Source organism: Pholcus phalangioides, unplaced genomic scaffold (assembly GCF_987345545.1).
Source record: "Pholcus phalangioides strain wild (caught in Gottingen) unplaced genomic scaffold, Ppha-v1.0 ptg000003l_1, whole genome shotgun sequence".
Taxonomy (NCBI): Eukaryota; Metazoa; Arthropoda; class Arachnida; order Araneae; family Pholcidae; genus Pholcus; species Pholcus phalangioides.
Genome location: NW_028301596.1, coordinates 30,219,570 through 30,243,552, shown reverse-complemented (window position 1 = coordinate 30,243,552; position 23,983 = coordinate 30,219,570). Strand labels below are relative to the sequence as shown.

Genomic DNA, 23,983 nt, shown 5'->3' with positions numbered 1-23,983 from the left:
AACTGTTCACAAATACTTCATTAGTTTAATAAAATATTAATTTATGATGGAAAATTATGTTATTTCTCTGTTGGAAGAACAATGTCAGGTATTTTATTTAAGTTTGATTGAATCGCTGCATTTGTCGAAAGTGACAATTATTTTATCCTCATGCGAACTATTCTATAGTGAATCAAAATCATCTTTAGGTTTTATATGGGACCATGTGTGATATACTTGACATGGAAAAGGTTTGGGTTTGGTTTGTGTAACATAAGAATGTTTTCTTAGAAATTTTGTGAGAGACTTAAACATTGACATTGTGTTCATATGAAACTACGTGGAGTGTGTTGTTGCTTCAAAGTAAAAATTACTTATATATATTCTCTACGTTTGATGAGTTATGTCAGCGGTCATGTGCTTGTAAAAATAGCCTTGGCTGTGTGCAGTGTAAATTTTGTTCAAGATGATTAAAGGGTAAATATTCAAATTAGTGTAATATAATTGCATGAGTGTATATATTTATACATGCTGTATTAAAATAAGTGTTGTATTACCATAAATGCTGTTTCTTTCCATCATAATGTATACACCATTGGGAAGGGGGAAATATTTGAAAATTGTCTTTTATTTACCCAAAAAAAAAAATTGTTAGGAAGTATTTGAAAAATGCTCGTTTAATTTCCAAGTACTTTCAAATTCAGAAAACTTCTTCATTCAAAGAATTAATCTTTTTAGGAACTACAAATGTCAACATTGACAGAATTACCACAAGCTCTGAAATAACATTTTTCAAAGTGTTGATACCTTGGCTTTTTTTTAAATCTCAATACAGTGTATTTTCACATTTTGTTTAAGAAAATGAGAAAATTTGAATTTGTAAGCATATTTGATGAAATTCTTGTCCTGAAGCTCAATTTCAGAATATGGCTGCGATTTGCATTTCTTTTTTTTTCTTTTTCCATTAGAGGAGGACTGAGTCTCTTAAAATGTCTAAATCGTTTTTCTCCTTTTGTTCAATAAAAACCTAAAGCATCTGAATAAAAACAGATTATTACATAAGTATTTTTATGTTAGTTGGCATTATCTTGTCATACTATGTGTTGTATATCTTCCATAATTATGTATTCACCATATTTTTCCCACATGTAATCCCTGGATTGGGGGTGGGGGGGGGAATAGGAATTTCTTTGTGCTGATTATATGCCACTGCATCTCATCTGCAGCTTCTTTTTTTTCTGAAAAAAAGATGTAAATAAAAATATTTTCTAAATCGATTTTCTTTTGAAAAAATGATTATTTTAAGATATATAGATGACATTTTTATCCAAGTAGAAAAATAGATTTTTAGAATATTTTTTCTCCAAAATTCTGACAAACAACTCTTTTCATTCTTCCAAGATTTCATTGTTGATAAATAAAAACTTCACGCATGGATTATACAATGTTTTTTCCCTCACATTAGATAAATTTGCATCTTTCAAACCAAGCACATCTCCAGTCTATCGCCACTGGAAATTTATTACTGAATGAGTGAAATTCGCATCTACCGATTAAAACAAAAAAAAAATTACAGTAAATTTAGATTCTATAATCTAATCTTAACATTACAAATACAAAAAAGAGGGATTTCTGCAAGCATAGGCTAAAGTTATTTACGTGCATGTTTGGACAGTATTGGAACTAATATCTTAAAAATACCTTGCACAAGGCTGTAGTTGGGGGAGGGGGACTTGTGGGGTCCCCCTCCTCCAAAATGGGAGAAAATGACCAAACAAATGGAAAAATATGGCTAAATCTATTTTATCACTTTGGTTCCCCTCCGAACAAAATTTCTGGCTATGGCCCTGACTTTGTACTTATGAAAAAGAACTGAATCTTTATCAAGAATTCACATTATGTGCATGAAACTTCATCAGTGCTTCTGGGATTTTTCAATACCTGATGATGTCATGATGAGAGATAGTGTCATCATACTAAAAAAAGAAGCTATCTGAATATGAGCTAGCTGCTATCGCCTTTACAACACTGACTGGCAAGCTGTGGTTGAGGTTCAATCCAGATACAATGTCTTGATGTATAATCAATACATGAATCTGTTGCATATCTGGATCGAACTTCAACTGTGATGATGTATAAGAACATAAATAAATAAATGGCCATAGACACAATGTTTGTGTATTATATCAGCACATAATTTTGCTAGTAGGTTTGTAGAATTGGCCTCTCTATTTTTGCACCCAGTAATGTTAAGAGCACCTATCATTATACATTGCCTGTAATTGGTGGATTGTAGGTTTAAGTATATTACCATGTATATATATATATATGGAAGAGGAAAGAGATGTACAACACGTATTCTAACAAGGTAATGTTGGCTTGCATAAAAATATTTAGTAGTAACATTTTGTTAAGATGTTTTAATTTTTTGAAACAAAAAGAGGAAAACTGTTTTGACATTTCAAGATTCATCAATTCCTCTTCATACAAATGTTTTGCTATGGATATATACTGAAGAACCTCTTAGAAAATGGAAATGACGGCCATACTTTTTAAAATGGACCTTTCCAATTTGAGCAAGGGGAATTATGGAATCATCCTGTACAATCATATTCATAGCCTCATAAAAAATAATTTTGTTTTTGTCAGAACTACAGGAAATAAAAATTCCCAAAACACATGTTTGAGGATGTATGGAAGCAACAAGCAAGCTTTATTAACAATGTCCAGCAGCATACATTTAACATCTTAAGAAATTATATAATGGGTTTTCATATAAGGAAGCAAACTATGCAAATAATGAGCACATTTATGATCACATAAGTAAAATGGACACAGTGATGATTCAACAATATATATGTATATATATATATTTCTTTTGGCACTAAATTAAAGAGCATGAAAACAAAGAAATCTGAACATAAATAGCTGATAAAAGAACGGGAAGGTTTCTGCTACAAAATACACCCGCTTATTTTAATGCAGTAAAGTACTGACAGAATGTGTGAGCACACAAATGTTCTAGAAAAAAAGCCGAATGAAACGTTTTGAAGATAAGTAGTAAGATTTTTTTTTAGGAACAAGTGAAGTTTTAAGCAGCATTAAATGTGGGGTTCAATAAGGATTGTTCAAATAAATGCACCTCTCGAGATTTAGTCTAATCTTCATGCAGATTTTCTGGTGTATTTCCCCCCATAATCCTGTTACTGAGATCTTTCTATATTTGCAATCGTTTCATTTTTCGGCGTTTCTCATTCAAGCCAAAATTAAAATAAGAGAAAAATGAAAAATTCATGCCTAGTCTTAGCTCTTCAATAGCTTAGTGTTCGGTGATTTCTGGGAACTGATTGTCTTTTCAATGTATTTTCATTTCACATGCATAGTATTCTTTACATCAATATTTTTCAAATTAATTAACATCCTTTTTTATGTATAAAATGTATTATTGCCTCTTCCATGCCTCTCATGTCACCTGTTATAATTCCTTGTTGAACAATTTTAATTACAAAATGAATATTTAACTTTTATTTTTGGAAGGAAAAGGCAGTTTCAATTGAAATACTTGTGAGTGTAATTTATTGCACAACCAGAATAATTATTTTATTAAATGAAAAAAAAAAAAAAATTTTAAGGTGAGCAAAGATGTTCTTGAGAAAATCTCAGAAAACATTACGGTTCAGATTCCATCACATGATCTTAATACAAAATCATTATTTGTAGAAATGATTAAAATGACTTACACTTTTTCTGTCTTATTTGTTAATTGGCTATTGATGATCATTGATGAGGATTTAGATATGTAAAATTTCAAATAATTCCAGGGGTTTCTTGGATTAGAAGTACAAAAAAACTTTTCTGCTGGTTTGTTTGTTATTTTATGATTGCTGCTGAAATATTGATGAAATATATTTAATGTTTATCTTTTTTTTATTTTTTATGTACTACTACATTCAAAAAGTTTCGAAACTTATTTTATTACAGGAGAATGAATACAGATAGAACCCATTTATTTGGTGTTTCCTTAGAAGTAACTACCCTTATGCATTTTTGCCATTGTTCATACAAAGATATAAATGCGGATTGCAAGCCTTTATTTGTCACATTCTCCAGTGCTTCCATCACTGCTTGCTGCACTTCTTCTGCACCCAAGAATCTTTACCCCTTATGCACATTCTTTATCTGGGGAAAAAGTATCACACGGGCGAGATCAAGGAAATAAGTTGATTGCACAGAAATATTGGAATGTCATATTTTGACAGGTGATCTGATACCAGGAGGGGACCTGGGAGTCCTTCCTACACCAAGCTTATTCCTTTTTCCCCAGATAAAGAATTTGCTTAAAGAGACTTAAGCAAACTTCCCAGGTTCCGAAGAAATGCAACAGCAAAGACACTGGAGAATGCAGTAAAAAAAAAGGCTACAATCCACATTTACATCTTTGTATGAACAATAGCAATAATGCATAATTGTGCAGGGGTAATTAGTTCTAAGGAAACACCAAATAAACAGGTTTTATCTGTATTCATTCTTCCATAATGATAAAAAAAGTCTGAACTTTTTGAACTTAGTAGTAGTGTATATGTCACCAGTTAAAGTTCAAGAACCGTTAATGTGCACATCACCTAGGTAATTTGCAGATTAACTAGGCCAATCTGTCAAAGTGCGGAATCATCTACAGAATAAGAGTTTTCCTCACTTTACCTAGGTAATGTGCACATTAACGTATTTCATCAAGTAGGTAAAGTGCAGATTACCTAAGTAATTTTAGAAATCAAACAATTTCTAACACTTTGACCTAGTTAAATTTAGTTATCTTCTGCCTGAGATTGGCCTAGTTAATCTGTAAATTACTTAGGTAATATGCACATTACGTGATTACATTTTAATGGTAACATACATGCTATATATGTTACCGCTAAAGTGCAGAAATCAGTTATTCTACAGATTATCAAAATAATGTGCACATTAATAGCTAGGAGTAAATCAGTTAATCTGCAGATTAGCTAGGTAATGTGCACATTAATCGCTTTCGAGCTTTAGTGGTGACATATATATTAATTCTTTACATTATAGAATCAATATTCACAGAATTAACTCTATGTATGAAATTAAAATTTGATAGCATCAACTAGGCAAACAATTCCAATTCCTACACTCTTATTTTATTGCAGGAAAATGATAACTGTGTGGTGCTTGTTTTCAATATTTATGAAGTATATATATTCTATTTATACAAATGTTTTAAATATGAAATAAAATTGTAGAATCTGATGTATTTTTATGTTAAATGCAGTACATAACTCCATAACATTCTTCCAGATTCATTTAAGTCATCTTTTTTAAAAAAGATGAATAAATGTTGCTTCTCTCTCTGGTTCATGAATAAACGACTCAACCTGAAGCAAATGAAATGATGATCTTCCTTGTGAAAGTAGAATAATTCGGTCGCTACAGACATCATTGGGCATCTCTCTACAATGAAGAGTGAATATAGATGTCTGTCTGTAGTGCAAGGCAGGGAATCGCCATTTACATTAACCAGGTGCTGTAAAAAAACAATTCTAATTCAACTAGAATCTCACCAATCTCTTTGCAAGTGACTCGTTTATCATACCACATACATACTTGAGAAAAAAAAAAAAGGAATTCAGTTTCCGTTTGTTTCCTGGTGGCCATGGAAGGCATGGACTGAAGCAAATTCCCTATTAAGCAATTATGGTTAATTACTTTCATTTCACTCAGGTGTGATATGCAAAAATATGAAGTTAAATCAATGGAAATTACAGTCTCGCTAATCATCTGGTTGCATGCCTCTTCACTGAGGTTATCAATGCTCTTGGAGCAAAATTGATATTTAAGACTTTTTTAAAAATCATCTTCTCGCAGAGTAATTATGACATGTTCAAGCTCTGTATGTATTTCCCACTTATAATTTTTTTTTAATCATATTTTACCGGTAAATATTTGGCAGTTTTAGTTCATAATTCTTGCAGTGATAGTAGCTGTATGTAGGAGTTTTATTAGATGTACAAATAAAAGTTATTCTACTGTATAAATATGTAGAACTCAAAATTTGTTAGAACAGTAACAACAGTAATTTTTCATGAGCGAAAATAAATTTTGGGCATCTCAAAAATAATTTTAGTTTCTTTCACCAATCCCGAATGTTATTAATTTTAGACTGTCATAACTCAAATAATGATGCTCCAATTTGAAATTTTGACTTTTAATTTGTTTAAGGCAATTCTGTCAATGTTTTACCAGGTGAATATTTGAAGATCTAGCTGCATAAGATTTGCACAGCTCTTGCAGCACAAGATAAGCACGTGAAATAACTCTCTTTTATTTATTTTTTTTTACATTTTTAAATTAATATTCTCTACTGTATTTCTTCTTCCTGATATATCACATTTCTGATCACATTAATTTCCAATTATTTACAAATCAGCAAAAAAATATATCATCGGATTTTTTTTCAATAACACAATCACAATAAATATCTCCATCTTTCACTCGATTCTCAACCTCTCGTTGCATTCCTGGCACTTAGAAAAAAATGAAAAAATTGTCGTAATAGTAGTAGTAGTGGTGACTAAATTTAACGAGTGGCCGTTTTGAATGTGTAAATATTTGTGTAAATTGTGTTTAATTCAGTTTAATTAATAAAGCGTGATAACTCTAATTTGTTTTTACATAAAAATTCAATATAACCAATGTTCATATCGATAACCGTTCTGGAACACCCAAGCACGTCACTGATCCTTCATTTTCATGTACATACGTAGGAGCATATACACACACGCGCACGACTTCCTGAGATTGTCTGATTGCTCAGACAATTACACGTCATACGATGGAAGAAGGTTTGGCTGTCATCACTTTATTTATTCTAGAACCTGTTCCCGATATCACGTTTTTGCTTTAGGCACTAAAGGGCACTTCATGTATAATTTTTTTTTTCTTGTGGAACTTTTCGGTCTTCTCTGGCACCATCACATTTTTCTTCAAACAAGCACTAAAAGATACGCAAAAGCCACTAACGAGAAGAAGAATGCGTCTTTAAAGAGAACTTCGTTTCAGACTTTGTCTTTGGAAAAATAAAAAATAATAATCGACTATTATATAACACATTGCTTTTTTTAAATATTTTTTATGCTTTTTTTTTATCTTCTCTGCAGCCGGATGATAAATATGATCAAACCGGATCATAATCGGAAGGAAATGGAACAGTCTTATTCTTGCCCTTCCTTCCGAAAATTGGAAACTCCTATTTGTTTTATTTTTTCTTTTATTTTAATTTTTTTTCCTATTCACTCGTGCGCTAGAATTCGAGCCGATATGCGGAACAACTGGTCTCGTGGTCCTGAAGATTGATAGTGCATCTGCTGGCAGAAGGCGCCACGTCGATATTGTTTGCCACGAGAATATCTTGATTCACGGACATCCAATATCCCAGCGTGTCGGTTTCGTAGGTCGGAACTATCGTTACTTTCGCCTCTTTGTCTTCCCATTCTTGCTTTGCCTCGAGCAAAGCGTTCAAGACTTCTTTGCAGGGACGATTTCCGCTGAACACGTAGTATCGAGCTCTGACACGGCGAAAGAAATCGGTGTTGCAATAGTTCGGGTCGCCGTGGTGAGGAACATAAGTGAGGTCGACATAAACGGGAAGGTTCTTCTCGACAGTCGCGTTTCCATCTTCGTCTTCACCCTCCACCACTGACCCGGTGTTTGGCGTAACGTCACCGGAGCTGCCCGACCTGGGTGAAGCAGTTCTGCTGTGCTTGGACCTCGATTTGTTGTCGGCCAGTAGTCTACCCTTGGCTGTGTTTGTACCGTGCCTCAGAACTGCAGCTTGTCTAATCGCTACTCCGGTGACTTCCGGAGGTGATGGAAGACCCATTGGTTTACCCCAGTCCTCGATGGCAAATGGTTTGTCCGTCTTGTCGGTTTCGCTTCCTTCGCGTTTTGCATCGCGAGCCGCTCCTTCGGGAGAGCTACATTCGACTTTCTGTTTCGCAGTGTCAGATTTTCTGGACACGACGGAATGTCTAGAAAATGACATCTCTAGCGGTCTCGTTATTAGAGTTAGTTCTTCTTTTGCGACGGCTTCACTCGACTGAGTAGTAGAGCTTCCCGAAGCTGCAAATGCATCGTCGGGTTTGATTTCGATCACGTCCGTTTTCCCCGAAAACGCTTCTATGTCTTCGGTCGTACCGCTGGATATTATTCTGGCCACATCGGAAGAAGACTTTGCTCCCGCTGCTTTAAGGGCTTCTTTGATTTTTTCTTCCGTCATAACGTCTTCCCCAGATTCGGACATGGTGTGGTAAACGATTATTTTTTTCCTGACTATCCTGGATTTCTTTCTCCCTCCTTCAGTCGAGCCGGAGCTCGACCTAGATTTTTTGTCGGAGTCGTCGTGATGAACGTCCTTGGTGGAATCGCTGCGTTCGGTTATTATGTCTTCACATTCCGAACGCTTCGCATCTGCTGCTGATTTGGCAGCCATAAGTTCGTCTATTTTTTGAATCTTGGTTTTCGTACCTTCGGTACCTTCTTTTGTCACTGTCATTACAGGTTCGACTGTTTGAGAAGTGGCTCTGCTCATCGTCGTCTCATAGGAACTTCCGGATCCCTTGAACATTTCCGCGCCCTTTTCCACAAAACCGGATACTTTTTTTACAGTGGGAGACTTGGAGATAGTAATTTCTTTCGAAGTGATGGCCATTTTGTCGTCGACTTCGACTTTGGTCATAATCACTGGGGAAGGCGTTTGCGCTTTTGATAATTTTTCTGATACGTCATCAGAATCACTTATCAGCTTTGCTGCTTCCGTCATTATTTCTGATGATGTTTCTGTTTTTTTCTTTTCTTTATAACCCGTCAGCTCATAGCCTGTTGCACTCTGTTCTGTCATTTGTTTTCCTATAAGCTGTTCGCATTCCGTGTGACCGATTGCTTCATATCCCAATGCTTCGTATCTCCCAGATGCCGCCGTTGAGCTCTTGACTTCGGTGGTGTCAGCTCGAACTTTGGCATGGTGATGTCTGTCTTCAATTTTTCCGCCTAGAGGCAGCGTTTTACTTTCATGGCTGATGCACTTGGTTGTGGTTATCGTTGTGATCGACTCGGGCTCGTCAAACTCTCCAGCGCTACCATGGTCAGCATCAGTTTTATCTTCCATACCTCTTATAGTCGTCGTTGTTACGGTGGTTACAATCTTACTGACAGTCGTTCCGTCATCTAAAACTTTGTACGTCACAGTTTCGGTATCTCCTTCGGTTTCGAATTCCATTGATTCGGACCTGTCTTCACGATGCTTTGACTTCACTGATGAAACACTTTTCTGTTTAACACCATCATCCGTCACCGAACACTCGTCATCCGCATCAGTGTCTGCTTCCTGTTCTACACTTGTTGTTGTGACGGTAGTTATAATTTCGCTGCTTCGTTCCCCTTTTTCCCGCAGCGTGAGAGTTTCGCTAGGCAGGCTGTCTTCTTGACTCCCTGACATTTTGCCGCTTTTTACCTCGCTTTCAACAACAGTAAGTTTTTTCAAAGTTCCTCCTTTGTCGCTGGCATATTTCGATTCTCCAGTAGGACTATAATCTGATCCTCTGTGTATTTCCGCTACCGTTTCTGTGGTACAAGCGCTTGAAACGAATGTGTCGGTTTCTTTTGTTGTAGTAGTCCGACATGTACCCGATTCCTCGTCTTCATCAACATAAGGTATGCCTTCGCTAGATAGACCCAGACTTTGCAGATCTCTGTCACTTTGCAACCGTTCATCTTTACCCTTCGTAGTTTTTGTAACCATCATTTTTTTAGAAGGAATTTCTATATCGGTATCGTCACTAACTTTCTGTGTCACAACCTTGGTCGTAATGGTTGCAGGAGAAATTTTTCCTGGCATTTGTAGTTTTTTTCCATCCATTGAAATCATCATGGATGAATCGGCGGATTCATCAACTATCCATTCATCCTCATCGTCTTTCTCCCCTAACATGCCTCGTATAACTTTTGTTGACTTAGTTGTTATCACTGTCGTTTTTGAATCAGTTTCTTTAGAAGCAGTTTCAGCCAATTCTTTAATATCCACCGATGTCTTTACCACTGATGAACCATCAGATTCGTCTACCACCCATTCACCCTCTTCTTGATCGCCTAGCATGCCTCGTATAAATTTTGTTGTCTTAGTTATCACGGTCGTTTTGGGATCAGTTTCTTTAGAGACAATACCAGCTAGTTCTTTCACATCCACCGATGTCTTTACAACCGATGAATCGTCGGATTCGTCTACTACCCATTCACCCTCTTCTTGATCCTCTAACATGCCTCGTATAACTTTTGTTGTCTTAGTTACCACGGTCGTTTTGGGACCAGTTTCTTTAGAGACAATACCAGCTAGTTCTTTCACATCCACTGATGTCTTTACCACTGATGACCCGTCGGATTCGTCTACTACCCATTCACCCTCTTCTTGATCCCCTAACATGCCTCGTATAACTTTTGTTGTCTTAGTTACCACGGTCGTTTTGGGACCAGTTTCTTTAGAGACAATACCAGCTAGTTCTTTCACATCCACCGATGTCTTTACCACTGATGACCCGTCGGATTCGTCTACTACCCATTCACCCTCTTCTTGATCTCCTAACATGCTTCGTATAACTTTTGTTGTCTTAGTTACCAAGGTCGTTTTGGGATCAGTTTCTTTAGAGACAATACCAGCTAGTTCTTTAACATCCACCGATGTCTTTACAACCGATGAATCGTCGGATTCGTCTACTACCCATTCACCCTCTTCTTGATCCTCTAGCATGCCTCTTATAACTTTTGTTGTCTTAGTTACCACGGTCGTTTTGGGACTAGTTTCTTTAGAGACAATACCAGCTAGTTCTTTCACATCCACCGATGTCTTTACCACTGATGACCCGTCGGATTCGTCTACTACCCATTCACCCTCTTCTTGATCCCCTAACATGCCTCGTATAACTTTTGTTGTCTTAGTTACCACGGTCGTTTTGGGACCAGTTTCTTTAGAGACAATACCAGCTAGTTCTTTCACATCCACTGATGTCTTTACAACCGATGAATCGTCGGATTCGTCTACTACCCATTCACCCTCTTCTTGATCTCCTAACATGCTTCGTATAACTTTTGTTGTCTTAGTTACCAAGGTCGTTTTGGGATCAGTTTCTTTAGAGACAATACCAGCTAATTCTTTCACATCCACTGATGTCTTTACAACCGATGAATCGTCGGATTCGTCTACTACCCATTCACCCTCTTCTTGATCCTCTAGCATGCCTCTTATAACTTTTGTTGTCTTAGTTACCACGCTCGTTTTGGGACTAGTTTCTTTAGAGACAATACCAGCTAGTTCTTTCACATCCACCGATGTCTTTACCACTGATGACCCGTCGGATTCGTCTACTACCCATTCACCCTCTTCTTGATCCCCTAACATGCCTCGTATAACTTTTGTTGTCTTAGTTACCACGGTCGTTTTTGGGCCAGTTTCTTTAGAGACAATACCAGCTAGTTCTTTCACATCCACTGATGTCTTTACAACCGATGAATCGTCGGATTCGTCTACTACCCATTCACCCTCTTCTTGATCCTCTAACATGCCTCTTATAACTTTTGTTGTCTTAGTTACCACGGTCGTTTTGAGACCAGTTTCTTTAGAGACAATACCAGCTAGTTCTTTCACATCCACTGATGTCTTTACCACTGATGACCCGTCGGATTCGTCTACTACCCATTCACCCTCTTCTTGATCCCCTAACATGCCTCGTATAACTTTTGTTGTCTTAGTTAATAAGGTCGTTTTGGGATCAGTTTCTTTAGAGACAATAGCAGCTAGTTCTTTAATATCTCCAGAGCTCTTCGTCACTGATACACCGTCGGTTATGTCTGCTGCCGATTCACCCCCTTGGTCTTTCTCTCCGAACACGCCTCGCATAACATTTGTTGTTTCAGTTATCATAGTCGTGATTTTACGGCTGGTCTCAGCCTCTAATTTTGTGCTGTCGATTTGTTGCTGCGTGTCTAAATCAGATATTATTTTGGAAGATTTAGTTTTGCTTGATTTCACATCATGGTGTTCTTCATACTCTTCTGTTCGTATTCCTTTTGGTTCAGTTGTCGAATCTGCTTTGTCATCAATCAAGTGGTAGATTACATCTTCTTGTAACTTTTCTTTCATCTCATCATTTGATTCATCGTCTTTCTTTTGCTTAATATCTCTTTTTGTTTCAGTTGTAGTAACATGCATTTCGCGTGAAATTCCTGTTTCTTCTGATTTCTGCGTTTTAATGGTTTTTTCAGTTCTCTCATATCCCTCTTCTCTTGTTTCCGTAAAAATTTGACTCGGTAAACTACCAGTTTTTTCATAGATCTCCTTTTTATCGTAAACTCGAGAAGTTTCTTCTTCAGCGAATTTCGAATCAGAAACCTGCATCACTTTCTCTATCTGTGACTCAGTTTCTGAATTATCTACTGGAATGTCTTCTGGTTTTTTGTCCTTACGTTCCGGTTCCTGTTTCTGATCTTTTCGAGGGTATTCCATAGCACTCGACCTGTCCAAGGGCGTGAATGTTTCTTTAGCCACTTTTTTTACTTTAGATTCTTTCTCTTCTTTTTTACTACTTTCTGATTCTGTGTAACGCGTAGCTTCTAAAGCAGCAGTTTCTATAAGAAGTTTCATACTTTCCACGGCAGTCTGTTTGGCTGATCTCCCATTTTCAGACCCTTCTGCATGTGATAATACTAATACACTTTCTTCAGTCTGACTTTCAAATTCTTCTTTTTTCTTAGTCGCAGAGCGTGACACTTCTTCGGCCGTTTCTTCTGACAGTTCCTCTGTTACAACTGTTTTTTTAATAATTCCTTTTTCTGATTTTTCTTTGCTCGAAGGTCTCTCATCAGACACAGTCTTTTTTGTCGTCTCACTTTGTTCCCTAGTTTTTAATAAAGTTTGCTCCCACTGTTCTTCCTGTTCTTCTTGCACACCTTCAATAATAACAGTTTTGGTAACGATAGTTTGTTTTTCGTAATCGTCTAGTTTTTTCCCAAATTCTGTTTCGGGCTTTTGGTCCGACGTCTTTGGAGTCGTTTCTTTGGAAATGCTCTGGAATGTTACTGAATCAGTTTCTTGTATGAGAGTTTTTTCGGATGTGAATTTGTCTTTGCTGTCTGTTTCAGTTTTTTCTGTTTCTATCGACGAGGTGGTTATAACGGAATCCTTGCCGATTTCCGTCACTTTTTCTAGCTCCTTCGAAAATTGTTTCTCATATTTCTTGGCTGAGCTAATAGTTTCCGTTTCTTCAACAAGCTCATCTTTTTCCTGAACCTTCTTTGACACTTTTGTTGCTGTGGTCGTTGTTTCAGTTGGTTCGAAGATCCCAGAAATCTTTTCCGATGATGACGTCACAGTTTTCGATTTAGTTGATTTCTGTTCTGTCGCGCTGGAAGTGCATCGCTCTTCGTCAGACACTCTAACTACCGAGGACGATGTTTCCAAAATTTCACCAGTTTCTGTATCTTTCGGTAGTGGCGGTTTTTCGGTGATTTTGCTTTCATCTCCACCTTTGTCTGATGAACTTTCAATCACAACTTCTTCACCAACTTCCGTTGTTTTCTCCACGTAGTCCGTACGGACAGAAACGGACGTTTCAAAAGTCACCGAATCTGAAATTCTAGTACCTTTTGCATGCGATTCAGTAAAATCAATAGTTGCTTCTTCTTTGATAAGCCGAGATCCATCGTGCTCTTCTTTCACAGGACTTGATTCTTCTGATTCTGTAGCCATACTCTTTCCAGTTCTTAATTCTTTTCCAGATTTTAGTTCCAAGCTTTCACTTTTCACGATCGTATCTTCAGGAAGCTCAGAAATATCTGCATATTCCGATCCATCTGTTGGGGATGTAATGGATTCTTCTACCTCAATTTCGATATACACCAGCTTCCTCGATTCCGTCGTCTCTTCAATTTTACCGTCCTTCTTTGATGTATCAAATTCTTGCTTCGTATCTTCCCAGATTTGAATCGTTTCTTTGATATCAGAAGTTTCTTTGACTATTTCGTCTTCTTTTGCCAGAACATTAGTTTCGTGAGTTTTTTCTTTTTGTTCCTTGGGTACAACAGAAGATCTTATTTTTTCTGTATCAGTGATACTGCTCTTTTCACTTTCTGCCAATTCTTTCATTTCTACCTCTTCTTTACGTTCGGCAAGATATTCTACTTCAATTTTTTCTAGACTTATTACCTGTTCAGCAACTTTCAACACAGGCTCATCTTTTTCCAACTGTTGCACTTCTTCTTCTGTAATTTCTTTTGTCAGACTTTCCCGAATGATTTCCCCTTTCACATCAATTTTTTCTTCTTTAGTCTCTGTACATACTACTTCTATGATTTTGAATGAAGTTTCTTCTTCTTCTGAAAGTGGTGATGATTCTTCTCTATCGACCATTTCAGTTACTTTAGGTTTCATACTGTCTTCTGTTAGACTTGTTCCTACGAACGTGCCTGTAACATCTGTTATTTCTGGGGATTTAACTTTTCCAGTCGTGACTTTTTTATAGGTCTCTTCCGAAATGTCAGTGATATCTGGCAATGAATCACTAACATCAGTAACTTTTACCTCAGATTCAGAGATTAATTTCTTTTGTAAGGCAATTTCTTTCACTTTCATTTGTGCTGATGGTATCTCAATCTTGCCTGTCTCAGTTACAGAGATTTTTTCGGATTTGCCAACTACATCCATGCCATCTGATGTATGAGATTTTGATTCCTTCCTTCCTTTGTCTGATGTCACAGAAACTGTTTTTCCTGCGATCTTTTTCTCCGTTACTATAGAAGAGACAAACACAGATGATTTCAGATTTTCGTCTGTTTTTTTACTAGGCGATACCGAAGTAGTTTTTTCAACAACTTTTCCAGTAGATACAGATGATTTTGGTTTTTCAAACTTTTTGTCTTTACCGGATGAAGAGGATTCCGGTTCTTCAACGGCTTTCTCCGACATTATCGACGCGACTTTTTCTGCAATGTCTTTATCGGATATTACAGATTTTGATTCTTCTTCGGTTTCTTTATCCGACGTTAGAGAAGCAGCTTTTTCCGGAACTTCTCCATCGTGTACAAGCGATTTCACTTCATCTATTTCTTTATACGACACCATTGAAGCGGCCTTTTCTGCTACTTCTCTATCAGGTGCAGATGATTTCGCGTCTTCAACTGTTTCATCGGACACAATAAAAGCTGCTTTTTCTGCAATGTCTTTTTCGGATTCAATGGATTTCGGTTCTTCTTCAGTAACTTTATCGGACATTATAGAAGAAGCTTTCTCGACGACCTCTTTCTCTGATGCGGTTGATTTCCTCTCATCGATTTCCTTATCCGACACAACTGAAGCGGCTTTTTCTTCGACGTCTTTTTCAGATGCAGCGGATTTAGGTTCTTCCGCAGCATCTTCATCGAACACTATAGAAGCAACTTTTCCGATGATCTCTTTCTCTAGTGCAGCGGATTTAGGTTCTTCTTCAGGAACTTTATCAGACACAATAGAAACCGCTTTTTCAACGACTTCCTTCTCTGATGGAGGTGATTTCACCTCTATGACTTCTTGATCCGACACTGTAGATACGGGTTTTTCTACAATGAGTTTTTCAGATGCGGAAGCTTTCGGCTCATCCTCAAAGTCTTTATCGGACACTGTAGAAGGAGCTTCTTCGACGACGTCCTTCTCTGATGCGGTTGATTTTTCCTCTGGAACTTCATCAGGCACTATCGAAGATCCTTTTTCTACAATGTGTTTTTCGGATGCGGCAGATTTAGGTTCTCGCTCTGCCTCTTTATCGGACGCTATAGAAGCTTCCTTCTCATATGCGGAAGATTTCGCCTCTTCAAGCTCCTTGTCGGACACAATAGAGGTTGTTTTTTCTACTATGTCTTGTTCAGATGAAGTGGTTTTAGGTTCCACCCCATGCTCTTTATCAAACACTATGGAAGCTGCTTTTTCAACGACTTCTTTATCTGATGGAGGTGATTTCACCTCTTTGACTTCTTTATCCGCTACTACAGGCGCGGCTTTTTCTTCAACGTCTTTTTCGGATGCAGCCGATTTAGGTTCTTCTTCAGGATCTTTATCGGATGCTACAGAAGCGGCTTTTTCTACAATGTCTTTTTCGGATGCAGCGGATTTAGGTTCTTCATCGGACGCTATAGAAGCGGCTTTTTCGGTGACTCCTGCCGCTGGTACAGGTGATTTCGCCTCTTCGACTTCTTTATCGGACGCAATGGAAGCAGCTTTTTCAACAATGTCTTTTTCGGATGCAATGGATTTAGTTTCTTCTTCAATCTCTTTATCGGATGCTATAGAAGCGGCCTTTTCTACAACGTCTTTTTCGGATGCACTAGATTTAGGTTCTTTTTCAGTTTCTTTGTCGGATGCTATAGAAGCGACTTTTTCTACAATGTCTTTTTCAGATGCAATGGATTTAGGTTCTTCTTCAATCTCTTTATCGGATGCTATAGAAGCGGCCTTTTCTACGTCCTTTTCGGATGCAGTGGATTTAGGTTCTTCAGACTCTTTATCGGATGCTATAGAAGCGACTTTTTCGGTGACTCCTTCCACTGGTACAGGTGATTTCGCCTCCTCGACTTCTTTATCGGACGCAATGGAAGCAGCTTTTTCTACAATGTCTTTTTCGGATGCAATGGATTTAGGTTCTTCTTCAATCTCTTTATCTGATGTTATAGAAGCGGCCTTTTCTACAACGTCTTTTTCGGATGCAGTGGATTTAGGTTCTTCAGGCTCTTTATCGGACGCTACAGAAGCGGCTTTTTCGGTGACACCTTCAGCTAGTACAGGTGATTTCGACTTTTGGACTTCTTTGTCGGACGCAATGGAAGCAGCTTTTTCTACAATGTCTTTTTCGGATGCAGCCGATTTAGGTTCTTCCTCAGGCTCTTTATCGGACGCTATGGAAGCGGCTTTTTCGGTAACACCTTCCGCTGGTACAGGCGATTTCGCCTCTCCGACTTCTTTATCGGACGCAATGGAAGCAGCTTTTTCTACAATGTCTTTTTCGGATGCAATGGATTTAAGTTCTTCTTCAATCTCTTTATCGGATGCTATAGAAGCGGCCTTTTCTACATCGTCTTTTTCGGATGCAGCGGATTTAGGTTCTTCAGGCTCTTTATCGGATGCTACAGAAGCGGCTTTTTCGGTGACTCCTTCCGCTGGTACAGGTGATTTCGCCTCTTCGACTTGTTTATCGGACGCTATGGAAGCAGCTTTTTCGACAATGTCTTTTTCGGATGCAATGGATTTAGGTTCTTCTTCAATATCTTTATCGGATGCTATAGAAGCGGCCTTTTCTACAACGTCTTTTTCGGATGCAGCGGATTTAGTTTCTTCAGGCTCTTTATCGGATGCTATAGAAGCGGCTTTTTCGGTGACTCCTTCCGCTGGTACAGGTGATTTCGCCTCTTCGACTTCTTTATCGGACGCAATGGAAGCAGCTTTTTCTACAATGTCTTTTGCGGATGCAATGGATTTAGGTTCTTCTTCAATCTCTTTATCTGATGCTATAGAAGCGGACTTTTCTACAACGTCTTTTTCGGATGCAGTGGATTTAGGTTCTTCAGGCTCTTTATCGGATGCTATAGAAGCGGCTTTTTCGGTGACTCCTTCCGCTGGTACAGGTGATTTCGCCTCTTCGACTTCTTTATCGGACGCTATGGAAGCAGCTTTTTCTACAATGTCTTTTTCGATTGCAATGGATTTAGGTTCTTCTTCAATCTCTTTATCGGACGCTATGGAAGCGGCCTTTTCTACAACGTCTTTTTCGGATGCAGTGGATTTAGGTTCTTCAGGCTCTTTATCGGATGCTATAGAAGCGGCTTTTTCGGTGACTCCTTCCGCTGGTACAGGTGATTTCGCCTCTTCGACTTCTTTATCGGACGCTATGGAAGCAGCTTTTTCGACAATCTCTTTTTCGGATGCAATGGATTTAGGTTCTTCTTCAATCTCTTTATCGGATGCTATAGAAGCGGCCTTTTCTACAACGTCTTTTTCGGATGCAGCTGATTTAGGTTCTTCCGTCTCTTTATCGGACGCTACAGAAGCGGCTTTTTCGGTGACACCTTCAGCTAGTACAGGCGATTTCGCCTTTTCGACTTCTTTGTCGGACGCAATGGAAGCAGCTTTTTCTACAATGTCTTTTTCGGATGCAGCCGATTTAGGTTCTTCCTCAGGCTCTTTATCGGACGCTATGGAAGCGGCTTTTTCGGTAACACCTTCCGCTGGTACAGGCGATTTCGCCTCTCCGACTTCTTTATCGGACGCAATGGAAGCAGTTTTTTCTACAATGTCTTTTTCGGATGCAATGGATTTAAGTTCTTCTTCAATCTCTTTATCGGATGCTATAGAAGCGGCCTTTTCTACAACGTCTTTTTCGGATGCAGCGGATTTAGGTTCTTCAGGCTCTTTATCGGATGCTATAGAAGCGGCTTTTTCGGTGACTCCTTCCGCTGGTACAGGTGATTTCGCCTCTTCGACTTCTTTATCGGACGCAACGGATTTAGTTTCTTCAGGCTCTTTATCGGATGCTATAGAAGCGGCTTTTTCGGTGACTCCTTCCGCTGGTACAGGTGATTTCGCCTTTTCGACTTCTTTATCGGACGCTATGGAAGCAGCTTTTTCGACAATGTCTTTTTCGGATGCAATGGATTTAGGTTCTTCTTCAATCTCTTTATCGGATGCAATGGATTTAGGTTTTTCTTCAATCTCTTTATCGGATGCTATAGAAGCGGCCTTTTCTACAACGTCTTTTTCGGATGCAGCTGATTTAAGTTCTTCCGTCTCTTTATCGGACGCTACAGAAGCGGCTTTTTCGGTGACACCTTCAGCTAGTACAGGTGATTTCGCCTTTTCGACTTCTTTGTCGGACGCAATGGAAGCAGCTTTTTCTACAATGTCTTTTTCGGATGCAATGGATTTAAGTTCTTCTTCAATCTCTTTATCGGATGCTATAGAAGCGGCCTTTTCTACAACGTCTTTTTCGGATGCAGCGGATTTAGGTTCTTCAGGCTCTTTATCGGATGCTATAGAAGCGGCTTTTTCGGTGACTCCTTCCGCTGGTACAGGTGATTTCGCCTCTTCGACTTCTTTATCGGACGCAACGGATTTAGTTTCTTCAGGCTCTTTATCGGATGCTATAGAAGCGGCTTTCTCGGTGACTCCTTCCGCTGGTACAGGTGATTTCGCCTCTTCGACTTCTTTATCGGACGCTATGGAAGCAGCTTTTTCGACAATGTCTTTTTCGGATGCAATGGATTTCGGTTCTTCTTCAATCTCTTTATCGGATGCTATAGAAGCAGCCTTTTCTACAACGTCTTTTTCGGATGCAGCTGATTTAGGTTCTTCCGTCTCTTTATCGGACGCTACAGAAGCGGCTTTTTCGGTGACACCTTCAGCTAGTACAGGTGATTTCGCCTTTTCGACGACTTTGTCGGACGCAATGGAAGGAGCTTTTTCTACAATGTCTTTTTCGGAAGCAGCCGATTTAGGTTCTTCCTCAGGCTCTTTATCGGACGCTATGGAAGCGGCTTTTTCGGTAACACCTTCCGCTGGTACAGGCGATTTCGCCTCTCCGACTTCTTTATCGGATGCTATAGAAGCGGCCTTTTCTACAACGTCTTTTTCGGATGCAGCGGATTTAGGTTCTTCAGGCTCTTTATCGGATGCTATAGAAGCGGCTTTTTCGGTGACTCCTTCCGCTGGTACAGGTGATTTCGCCTCTTCGACTTCTTTATCGGACGCAACGGATTTAGTTTCTTCAGGCTCTTTATCGGATGCTATAGAAGCGGCTTTTTCGGTGACTCCTTCCGCTGGTACAGGTGATTTCGCCTCTTCGACTTCTTTATCGGACGCTATGGAAGCAGCTTTTTCTACAATGTCTTTTTCGGATGCAATGGATTTAGGTTCTTCTTCAATCTCTTTATCTGATGCTATAGAAGCGGCCTTTTCTACAACGTCTTTTTCGGATGCAGTGGATTTAGGTTCTTCAGGCACTCTATCGGATGCTATAGAAGCTGCTTTTTCGGTGACTCCTTCCTCTGGTACAGGTGATTTCGCCTCTTCGACTTCTTTATCGGACGCTATGGAAGCAGCTTTTTCTACAATGTCTTTTTCGGATGCAATGGATTTAGGTTCTTCAGGCTCTTTATCGGATGCTATAGAAGCGGCTTTTTCAGTGACTCCTTCCGCTGGTACAGGTGATTTCGCCTCTTCGACTTCTTTATCGGACGCTATGGAAGCAGCTTTTTCGACAATATCTTTTTCGGATGCAATGGATTTAGGTTCTTCTTCAATCTCTTTATCGGATGCTATAGAAGCGGCCTTTTCTACAACGTCTTTTTCGGATGCAGCTGATTTAGGTTCTTCCGTCTCTTTATCGGACGCTACAGAAGCGGCTTTTTCGGTGACACCTTCAGCTGGTACAGGTGATTTCGCCTCTTCGACTTCTTTATCGGACGCAATGGAAGCAGCTTTTTCTACAATGTCTTTTTCGGATGCAATGGATTTAGGTTCTTCTTCAATCTCTTTATCTGATGCTATAGAAGCGGCCTTTTCTACAACGTCTTTTTCGGATGCAGTGGATTTAGGTTCTTCAGGCTCTTTATCGGATGCTATAGAAGCGGCTTTTTCGGTGACTCCTTCCTCTGGTACAGGTGATTTCGCCTCTTCGACTTCTTTATCGGACGCTATGGAAGCAGCTTTTTCTACAATGTCTTTTTCGGATGCAATGGATTTAGGTTCTTCTTCAATCTCTTTATCGGACGCTATGGAAGCGGCCTTTTCTACAACGTCTTTTTCGGATGCAGTGGATTTAGGTTCTTCAGGCTCTTTATCGGATGCTATAGAAGCGGCTTTTTCAGTGACTCCTTCCGCTGGTACAGGTGATTTCGCCTCTTCGACTTCTTTATCGGACGCTATGGAAGCAGCTTTTTCGACAATGTCTTTTTCGGATGCAATGGATTTAAGTTCTTCTTCAATCTCTTTATCGGATGCTATAGAAGCGGCCTTTTCTACAACGTCTTTTTCGGATGCAGCGGATTTAGGTTCTTCAGGCTCTTTATCGGATGCTATAGAAGCGGCTTTTTCGGTGACTCCTTCCGCTGGTACAGGAGATTTCACCTCTTCGACTTCTTTATCGGACGTAATGGAAGCAGCTTTTTCTACAATGTCTTTTTCGGAAGCAGCCGATTTAGGTTCTTCCTCAGGCTCTTTATCGGACGCTATGGAAGCGGCTTTTTCGGTAACACCTTCCGCTGGTACAGGCGATTTCGCCTCTCCGACTTCTTTATCGGATGCTATAGAAGCGGCCTTTTCTACAACGTCTTTTTCGGATGCAGCGGATTTAGGTTCTTCAGGCTCTTTATCGGATGCTATAGAAGCGGCTTTTTCGGTGACTCCTTCCGCTGGTACAGGTGATTTCGCCTCTTCGACTTCTTTATCGGACGCAACGGATTTAGTTTCTTCAGGCTCTTTATCGGATGCTATAGAAGCGGCTTTTTCGGTGACTCCTTCCGCTGGTACAGGTGATTTCGCCTCTTCGACTTCTTTATCGGACGCTATGGAAGCAGCTTTTTCTACAATGTCTTTTTCGGATGCAATGGATTTAGGTTCTTCTTCAATCTCTTTATCTGATGCTATAGAAGCGGCCTTTTCTACAACGTCTTTTTCGGATGCAGTGGATTTAGGTTCTTCAGGCACTCTATCGGATGCTATAGAAGCTGCTTTTTCGGTGACTCCTTCCTCTGGTACAGGTGATTTCGCCTCTTCGACTTCTTTATCGGACGCTATGGAAGCAGCTTTTTCTACAATGTCTTTTTCGGATGCAATGGATTTAGGTTCTTCAGGCTCTTTATCGGATGCTATAGAAGCGGCTTTTTCAGTGACTCCTTCCGCTGGTACAGGTGATTTCGCCTCTTCGACTTCTTTATCGGACGCTATGGAAGCAGCTTTTTCGACAATATCTTTTTCGGATGCAATGGATTTAGGTTCTTCTTCAATCTCTTTATCGGATGCTATAGAAGCGGCCTTTTCTACAACGTCTTTTTCGGATGCAGCTGATTTAGGTTCTTCCGTCTCTTTATCGGACGCTACAGAAGCGGCTTTTTCGGTGACACCTTCAGCTGGTACAGGTGATTTCGCCTCTTCGACTTCTTTATCGGACGCAATGGAAGCAGCTTTTTCTACAATGTCTTTTTCGGATGCAATGGATTTAGGTTCTTCTTCAATCTCTTTATCTGATGCTATAGAAGCGGCCTTTTCTACAACGTCTTTTTCGGATGCAGTGGATTTAGGTTCTTCAGGCTCTTTATCGGATGCTATAGAAGCGGCTTTTTCGGTGACTCCTTCCTCTGGTACAGGTGATTTCGCCTCTTCGACTTCTTTATCGGACGCTATGGAAGCAGCTTTTTCTACAATGTCTTTTTCGGATGCAATGGATTTAGGTTCTTCTTCAATCTCTTTATCGGACGCTATGGAAGCGGCCTTTTCTACAACGTCTTTTTCGGATGCAGTGGATTTAGGTTCTTCAGGCTCTTTATCGGATGCTATAGAAGCGGCTTTTTCAGTGACTCCTTCCGCTGGTACAGGTGATTTCGCCTCTTCGACTTCTTTATCGGACGCTATGGAAGCAGCTTTTTCGACAATGTCTTTTTCGGATGCAATGGATTTAAGTTCTTCTTCAATCTCTTTATCGGATGCTATAGAAGCGGCCTTTTCTACAACGTCTTTTTCGGATGCAGCGGATTTAGGTTCTTCAGGCTCTTTATCGGATGCTATAGAAGCGGCTTTTTCGGTGACTCCTTCCGCTGGTACAGGAGATTTCACCTCTTCGACTTCTTTATCGGACGTAATGGAAGCAGCTTTTTCTACAATGTCTTTTTCGGATGCAGCCGATTTAGGTTCTTCCTCAGGCTCTTTATCGGACGCTATGGAAGCGGCTTTTTCAGTAACACCTTCCGCTGGTACAGGTGATTTCGCCTCTCCGACTTCTTTATCGGACGCAATGGAAACAGCTTTTTCTACAATGTCTTTTTCGGATGCAATGGATTTAAGTTCTTCTTCAATCTCTTTATCGGATGCTATAGAAGCGGCCTTTTCTACAACGTCTTTTTCGGATGCAGCTGATTTAGGTTCTTCCGTCTCTTTATCGGACGCTACAGAAGCGGCTTTTTCGGTGACACCTTCAGCTGGTACAGGTGATTTCGCCTCTTCGACTTCTTTATCGGACGCAATGGAAGCAGCTTTTTCTACAATGTCTTTTTCGGATGCAATGGATTTAGGTTCTTCTTCAATCTCTTTATCTGATGCTATAGAAGCGGCCTTTTCTACAACGTCTTTTTCGGATGCAGTGGATTTAGGTTCTTCAGGCTCTTTATCGGATGCTATAGAAGCGGCTTTTTCGGTGACTCCTTCCTCTGGTACAGGTGATTTCGCCTCTTCGACTTCTTTATCGGACGCTATGGAAGCAGCTTTTTCTACAATGTCTTTTTCGGATGCAATGGATTTAGGTTCTTCTTCAATCTCTTTATCGGACGCTATGGAAGCGGCCTTTTCTACAACGTCTTTTTCGGATGCAGTGGATTTAGGTTCTTCAGGCTCTTTATCGGATGCTATAGAAGCGGCTTTTTCAGTGACTCCTTCCGCTGGTACAGGTGATTTCGTCTCTTCGACTTCTTTATCGGACGCTATGGAAGCAGCTTTTTCGACAATGTCTTTTTCGGATGCAATGGATTTAAGTTCTTCTTCAATCTCTTTATCGGATGCTATAGAAGCGGCCTTTTCTACAACGTCTTTTTCGGATGCAGCGGATTTAGGTTCTTCAGGCTCTTTATCGGATGCTATAGAAGCGGCTTTTTCGGTGACTCCTTCCGCTGGTACAGGTGATTTCACCTCTTCGACTTCTTTATCGGACGTAAT

The 23,983-nt window shown here is 39.6% G+C and overlaps 1 protein-coding gene across 1 annotated transcript in view; it reads right to left on the bottom strand.

The window, feature by feature from the left end:
• Nucleotides 1-7,154: 7,154 nt before the first annotated feature.
• LOC149088382 (uncharacterized) overlaps nt 7,155-23,983 on the bottom strand; it is a 70,160-nt gene continuing 53,331 nt past the window's right edge. The window contains exon 4 of the mRNA XM_089251972.1: nt 7,155-23,964. Coding sequence (XP_089108098.1) covers nt 7,301-23,964 — 16,664 coding nt within the window. The 3' untranslated portion in view covers nt 7,155-7,300. The remainder of the gene's footprint in view (nt 23,965-23,983) is intronic.